Source organism: Pyxicephalus adspersus, chromosome 12 (assembly GCF_032062135.1).
Source record: "Pyxicephalus adspersus chromosome 12, UCB_Pads_2.0, whole genome shotgun sequence".
Classification (NCBI taxonomy): Eukaryota; Metazoa; Chordata; class Amphibia; order Anura; family Pyxicephalidae; genus Pyxicephalus; species Pyxicephalus adspersus.
In genome coordinates, this window is record NC_092869.1 from 43,428,093 (window position 1) to 43,436,298 (window position 8,206).

General features: G+C 46.3%; 1 protein-coding gene across 6 annotated transcripts in view; it reads right to left on the reverse strand.

Annotated features, from left to right (window-relative positions):
* STON2 (stonin 2) overlaps positions 1-8,206 on the reverse strand; it is a 37,458-nt gene that overhangs the window by 24,597 nt on the left and 4,655 nt on the right. For 4 of the 6 annotated variants that reach the window (XM_072428511.1, XM_072428509.1, XM_072428510.1 and 1 more), the window contains 2 exons: positions 1,023-1,139; positions 629-841 (listed from right to left, as the gene is read on the reverse strand). In XM_072428511.1, the coding sequence (XP_072284612.1) occupies positions 629-841; positions 1,023-1,098 (289 nt within the window). In that variant the 5' untranslated portion in view covers positions 1,099-1,139. Of the gene's footprint in view, positions 1-628; positions 842-1,022; positions 1,140-5,610; positions 8,173-8,206 lie in introns of those variants that run through there. The other 2 variants (XM_072428512.1, XM_072428513.1) reach the window with 2 other exon arrangements.

Here is an 8,206-nt window from a genome sequence, read left to right on the forward strand (position 1 = left end):
GGGTTGGGCAATTTGGATAAGTGGTGGTTGGGTTGGGCAGTGTGGATATATGTGGCTTGGGGTGGGCAGTGTGGATACACGGTGGTTGGGTTGAGCAGTGGGGATACGGGGTCGTTGGATTGGGTGGTGTGAATACATGGTTGTTGGGGGGGCAGTGTGGATCTATGGTGCTTGGGTTGGGCAGTGGGGATACACAGTAGTTGGGTTGGGCAATTTGGATAAGTGGTGGTTGGGTTAAGCAGTGTGGATACACGGTGGTTGAGTTGTGCAGTATGGATGAGCGGTAGCTAGGCAGTGTGACTACGTGGTGGTTGGGCGTTGTGAATAAGTGGTAGTCTGGCAGTGTGACTACATGGTGATTGGGTTGGGCAGTGTGGATAACTGGTAGTTGGGTAGTGTGGATACGTGGTGATTGGACTGGGCAATGTGAATATGAGGTGGTTGGGCTGTGGGGATTTGCAGTGGCTAGATTGGACAGTGTGGGTTCATGGTGATTGGATTGGGCAGTGTGGATTTGTGGGGGTTGAGCAGTGCAGATGATTTAAATTTGCATGAAAACAAAACCCATTTCTCAGCATACAATCCATTGCACCTGACAGAGTTCCTCCCCCAACACTGACCCCATTACCTGTCTTACTTGTCGCCGGTGAAGTCGGATTGGGAGTCTCCTCAAAGTGAACCCAGGACAAGGCCTCGGTCTTCAGAGGCTTTGCCCCTCCTCCCACTCCATCGGATTGGTCCTGGTGGGATTGACCCTCCCCCGAGGAATCTCCACTCTGCCTCTCTGCAGCTGTCTTCTTCCCCAGGGATGGGAGGCTCGATTGGCCCTTCTTATCATCATCTACAAAGCAGATAAATTGTCCATCTCACAGGAAGCCATCATAGGGAGGAGAACACAACATGGGAAAATGGCTGGGAGAAAGACTTTGTATGAAAGCAGCTCAAATGTATGAAAATCTCCAGATTTTTACAAAAGTTCAGAGGAAACATTTTAATTTCTGCAATGATGGGAATGACCTTACCTTCTAATACGTCATCATCATTAAAGGACACCCACTGAGACTTCTGGGTGGCGACAACACTGGCCAACGACGTCATTGTGTCATCTTGTGGCCTTGGTCATGGTGAGAGGACGGAAACTGGAAGGATGGGAGGAAGAAGATCTGAGATTAGTGGTCATAAAACAAAATACAATACAAGCTTCCTATAGGCTGGGTGCCAACGTTCAGGATGGATACTGGGGATGCAAAGGTTAATTTTGCTGGATAATAGAGAATGGCACTGGTAGAGGGTAGAACTGTTGTGGGGAGGGGGCAGGGACGGGTAACCAGATGATACACTGCTGGGAGCCAAAAGTAGGGTGAGCTGAGCTGCTGAGCTATGGATAAGAAATGAGCTTGACTTTTAAGTCACTGCTGGGAGGGGGGAACAGGGTTCTCTGTCTTATTGAGTCATTACTGGTAGCGTGGGTCCAAGCGAGCTGGGATGCCAAGTCACGGTTGGAAGGGCGGTGAAGAGCTAGCTCAGAAAGAACAACCTCAGTGCTTCTGCTGTAAACTTTGAGAATGAATTGCTCCACAGTCCCTGCAGCTACGGAAGTGACTGAGGGATTGATTTAAAACATATTCACTTCTTGTTATTAATCTGTATGTGAATGACCACAGCCTGACCCCAGATTCATTTCAAGCCGTAAACCTGCAAGGTTAATAACTCTTTGGTTGCTGTTGTGGTTTGTGTGGCACTGATATGATAAAGCGGCAGATTGGCACCATTCATGTACAGTCAGCTTTTGTAACTTGTAGCAGAGAACAATTCTTATCACAGGGAAGATATTTGATCCAGAGAATCTCTGGGCTCTTCTGTGGAATTTACATAGATTAGGACAGACGCCTCGTGAGATGGGCATAATACCTCCACACCCCCCGCGGCTCTGCCCCAGGGAGCATCTAACCTTTACATCTAAAGCTGAGGGTAGTGTATGCGGAGGTGGAGATGGGGACCCCAGGGCCCGCTGTATTGGCAGCCAGGCCTCAGCACTGCGCTCAGCCGCTTCGTATTGACACAGTAGATATTGACTGTAAATGCCAACACAGCTGAGAGCACGGAATGCGTAAGAATAAATGTTTACTGTGGAGAACAGAATCTCCTGATCTATAAAATATATCATGTGCTGTCCTCAGGTCAGGCTACATATATATATACTGTGTATATTCACTCAATCAGGCCTGGCTCATGCTGACCCCCCAGGGTGAATGGTGCCATGGATGAAAAGAGTAAAACAGTACGAGGAGAAATATCAACTGAAAACCAATCACAGGTCACCTTAGTGAGGCTGGACCAATGGAAGAAGGAATTGTGTGCAACAACCTGATTTACCTGGCACCTTGTACTCCTCTCCACACTCCCAAATACTTAGCACTAGATGTAAAACTGCGCTCCTTTCCAATCAGCTATATACCTAGTGATGGAAATAGAGACACACTCCTCTCTGCACTCCTATTCATCTAGTGAAACAAGTAGCATTGCACTCCTTTCCATATTCTTATATACATGGTTATAGAAGTAATTCCACGCTCCTCTCTGCACTCCCATATACATGGTGATAGAAGTAATATTACACTCTTCTAAATTCCTATATACATGGTGATAGAAGTAGTTCTGTACTCCTCTTCACATGTCTATGTACCTGGTGGTAGAAGTAGAACCACACTCCTCTATGCATTACTAACTACATAGTTATTAAAGTAGTACAGAGTGCTCCTCTTCACACACCTATATACATAGGGATAGAACTCCTCTCCACACTTCTATGTACATGATGATTAAAGTAACACCACGCTCCTCTCCGTACTCCTACATACATGGTGATAGAAGTAGTTCCACGCTCCTCTCCTTATTCCTATATAAAAGGTGATAGAAATAGCACTGCACTCCTCTCCATATTCCTAAATAAATAATAATAGAAGTAGCACTGCATTTCTCTCCACACTCCTACATACATGGGTATAGATGTAATTCCATGCTCCTCTCCTTATCCCTTTATAAATGGTGATAGAAATAGCACTGCACTCTTCTCTGTATTCCTATTTATATGGGGATAGAAGTAATTCCACACTCCTCTCCATTCCTTTATACATAGTGATAGAAGTAGTTCTGCATTCCTCTTCACACTCCTCTATGCATTACTAATTACCTAGTTAATAAAGTAGTACTCCTAGTAGAGTGCTCCTCTTCGCACACCTATATACAGACTTCTATGTACATGGTGATTAAAGCAACACCACGCTCTTCTCCGTACTCCTACATACATGGTGATAGAAGTAATTTCCATACTCTTCTCCCTATTCCTATATCCCTAGTGATAGAAATAGCATTGCGCTCCTCCCCACACTCCTTTATACATGGTGATAGAAGTAGTTCAGTGCTCCTCTCCATATTCCTATATACAGTAAATGGAAATAAAAAGAGCACTGAACTCCTCTCTGCACTCCCATATACCTGGTGACACAAGTATGGAGTTTTCCCCCAATCTCAGTCTTGGATGATTTGATGGAAAATTCTCTTTCTATTGATCTTGTTTCTTTCATTCTCCTCTCTTCAGTTTGAACTCATTGAGGTCATCTTTAGCCAGGCGGCTCCGTCTCACCCTCCCTCCCTCCTGAGACACCCAGACTTTCATCCACACATGCATGAGATAACATGACATCACACCGCAGGCAGCTCCCAATATTCACAAATAAGCAACAAGGATCAGTCTTTTATTAATGTTTCACCTCCCAATCACACATCACCGAGGTGAGGATTCAGCTGAATGATTGCAGGTTTATACTTCTGTTCTGTACCGGGTGCTGAAATCTCCCAGGGGGGGGTTCTACCTTTACTCCAAGCACATGACCTCTGCCATATTACAATGGGGAACACTGCACTGGGCACCCCAATACACTACACCCTAGGCACCCCAATACACTACACCCTAGGCACCCCAATAACACTGCACCCTGGGCACCCCAATACCACTGCACCCTAAGCACCCCAATAACACTGCACCCTGGGCACCCCAATACCACTGCACTCTAATACACTGCACCCTGGGCACCCCAATAACACTGCACTCTAATACACTGCACCCTAGGCACCCCAATACACTGCACCCCAGGCACCCCAATTACACTGCACCCTGGGCACCGCATTACACTACATCCTGGGCACCCCAATAACTCTACACCCTGGGCACCCCAATAACACTTCACCCCTCTGTACAGAAACCCCAATTCTGGAGAGGCTGCACTGCCTGTGATGGGTAACCATGCTGCTTCTGCAATGATGTCCATTGGGGTTTAATAAATAACTAATAATGATTATTCTCAGCTGGTGCAGACTTTTTCATATCATTTTCTAGGAGTCCCTCCTCTGAATTTGGGTGCTAGTCACTCCTGGTTCCGGGAAGCCGGGTGGAGCTCTGTGTATTTTTCTCTCCCAGATAGCACTGTGTACACAATTCTATGTTTGCAGGAGCTATGTACTAAGAGCTCATACACACATTGAATGCCCCAGGCCTGGCGCCTCTCCTACGCCAATGTGTCTCCAATAAGGGCCCTCAGGTCTGCTCCCAGCACAATCCATTGACCAAACACATGTCAGTTACCCTTACATTCCTATCCATGCAGAACATTCTAGATTGTAAGCTCTTCGGGGCAGGGTCCTCTCTTCCTGTGCCACTGTCTGTATTTGTCTGTCATTTGTAACCCCTATTTAATGTACAGTGCTGCGTAATATGTTGGCGCTATATAAATCCAGTTTAAGAATAATAACATTGGGGCGATCAAGGCCCTACCTGCCCTCTGCATTCTATCTTGAGTGTAGGGCTTTATTAAACTTCACCAAAGCTAATATGTAGGTGACAACTCCGCTAAGTCCAAGGCTCAGCGTTGTCACCCTGCAGAGGAAGTGCTGGTAATGAAAGAGACCTCCAGGGGAGAAAATTTGCAACTTATTGTTTAAGAGAATGAAATACCGTGAGATGTGACACCAAATACACTGAAAGATAGAAACTGGGCTAAACAGAAAAAAATGGAAACATTATAAAGGTACAGGGTATACATTAAATCAACACAGTCAGGCGCAACATTCTGCAGCCACTACATCCTCCTCTGTAATTATTATATATTGTGGATCCCATCACAGCTTTATCAGATTGCAAGCATCAATCCTCAGGATACGAAACAGTCCGCAAATTCTGCACACCGGGTACATACCACAGAGCATATATTAATATGTATCTGTCAGGGGGGAGATGGGAGCATGCAATGTTCTGCAGATCTCCAGAGGGGTCAGTGATGGAATAATCTGCAGAATATACAATATGTATCTGTCAGGGGGGATGGGAGGGTGCAATGTTCTGCAGATCTCTAGAGGGGTCAGTGATGGAATAATCTGCAGAATATACAATATGTATCAGTCAGGGGGAGATAGGAGGGTGCAATGTTCTGCAGATCTCTAGAACAATCTAGAAATCATTTCTTTTCCAGTGATGTTGGAGTGCAGGGTGAAGTCTTGCTGTCCCCTATATTACCCCTTCTACCCCTGGGGCAGATTTTAGGCCCCTCTCACCTTAGCACAGGGCTGTTGGATGGAGATGTGGAGGGAGGTGATTCGCAGGTTCACTTCTGTCGGTGAATGGAGGAGGGTGAGATGGGGGGAATTTGATGTGTGTGGGTGGATGACAGATAGAAGAATATTCTCTATTCCAATCTTCCTGATCCCCCTCACTCGGTTCCTGTGCTGCATGCTGGGAGATATACCTGAAAAAATTTACCTTGAATAATATCAGCTTCGAGATATTGGATGGGAAACTACAAGTCCCAGCAACACCACCAGCTAACCACACATACACCCTAAAGGCGCTCAACAAGATGCACTTGTCTGGGCCCTGGGGTAAGTGAGCTGTCCAATGCACCAAGTTTGACCATAACCCAGGCATTGTGGCCCTGCAGCCCTGGGGTCACTGGGGGGGGGGGGACATTGGATTGTCAGCTCCCATGAGGAGCTTCTCACAATGTACAATAGAAGCTGCAGCAAGTCATATATATTGCCACATTTTCTAGCAGGAGGAGGTCCAGCATCGTCTCTACAAGGCCCCAAAAAACATCTGTTGATCCTGCCATTGAAGTCCTCTTTATGTAGCTCACTCCGATGGTGCTGCACTGCTCCTGGACTTGGTGGCAGCGTTGCTACTCTGATGAGAGCTGTGATGTAGGGGGCGTGGCTATCAGCATTGTTGTATGACTTATAGCTTGTCAATCAGCACCTAGCCACACCCACTGCTTTCTAGATTGACAGCACAGAACCCCTCCCATTGTGATCTGCAGTGTCTGGGAAGGGGAAGGGGTGAGACACAAATGGAGGTAAATTAGGCTCAGTCTGCGGAGCTTATTTTATGAGATTTCTCCATCACATAGGGACTGTATCTGTGACTTCCATCACACAAGGGCCATGCGTTGTACTCTGTGTCTGTGGGGTAATTGAACTATCAACAAAAAAAAAAGACAATAGCAAGCAGTTGCTACAAAAAATTGATAATCAGATTGTGCGTGGAAATTGTGGGCCAAAGGGACGGGCAGGGAGCTCAATGGGTATGGGGTAATTGCGGGCCCTATTTGGGGATTATTGGCCGGTGCCCTCGCCACTCTCCAGGTTTCCACTGATTGTTTCTCTCTTCAAAGCTTTTTTTTTTCTCAGTTGGCAGCCCTCATCTCAGTGCAAGCAGTTTCCATGGAACCGAAGAGATCCAGCAACTTCACAAATCCAAATGTCTTTCATCCTGGCTCTAATTGGAAAGTTTAGTGAGCCGCAGGGCGGATGGTGAGGTGCCATCATTAACCTTCTCTGTGCTGGATGAATCGAGGCGTAACAAGGCTCCTGACCCACATATAGTGCAGAAATCATCAGGACAATACAGGGGACCCACACATGGGGGGTCAGACACATCACAATTGTACGGAGGGGGGGGGGGGGGGATGCACCTATCTGGGGTGCTAGGTGCCCATTCTATGGTGGTGCCATCAGAAACAAAGCCATACCCAAGATGCTCCAACACCATCATCTAATGCTATTGTTGGGGATGATGAGAAATACAACGCATCCTTGCTCAGGAATCATCCGGAGTCACCATCTACTTTCTGGACTGAGATTGGCTATAAAGTTACAATGTTGCAGTCTGATCACAGGGGAAAGGAGACTGAGGAAATTCTTCCCCTGCCTGCAGCAGATTGATGAAATTATCTAAGCCTGGACAAAGTCACTGAGTGTCACTCAAGTACGGCTTTTAATGCTGTAGGACACACAAGTAATTGGGTCCCCGAAGCCACAAGGACCTCATAGTTTGTGTTAATCAGTGAACACGTCACCAGAGCTGAGCCTGCGTGTGACAGAACCGACCACCATCAGATGTACAAACAATGAAGGAGGAATACAGGTAAATCTCAAAGGATGATATTGGTGGTTGTTTTTTTACTCTCCTGGGATAAAGTCATGTACAGGCGCATCTGTCCCGACGCCGCGGTTTTTACTGTGACTCACCTCATCTCATAACCACTTATTAGAGAAAAGTTTTTACACTCTGACTCAAAACATACACACGTCTGTCTCACCCGGCTTGTGCATACATGACCTGCGTATTAACCCTTCAATAAACTCAGAGATGAGAGAAAAACTAATTTTAGGACCCAATACTGGGGGGGGGGGGGGGTGTTGTGGTAACGGCCTGATACAAGAATTAGGAGTGAGGAAAGCAAAGAGCCAAAAACAGAAAATATGGACAACAGGTTGTACTTCTCAACAGGTTCCTAGATCATAAAATGCCAGCACGTTTCAGGGGTTTAAGGGTTCCTTCTTCATTTGGGCTTGGTACTGTTGAACAAAGCTTGTACTGGAGGAATTGGAGAGATCCTAAAGGGTGAATTGTATGAACTTTAGCGGGTCTTGGCTCCCTTCTCCAGCACAACCAAACCATATTTACCCAAATAACCAATCTTCATCAAGGAGAATCAGTCCAACAGCTAAACCCTGACAGAGAACACCTACTGTTATAGGAAACCCAGAACAAGTAATGGGAAGGCAAAACATGAAGACCCCATCAGTAGACATGTTACATAAACCATGAGGACCTCCAGCAGTAGACACATAACATGGACCATGAGGACCTCCA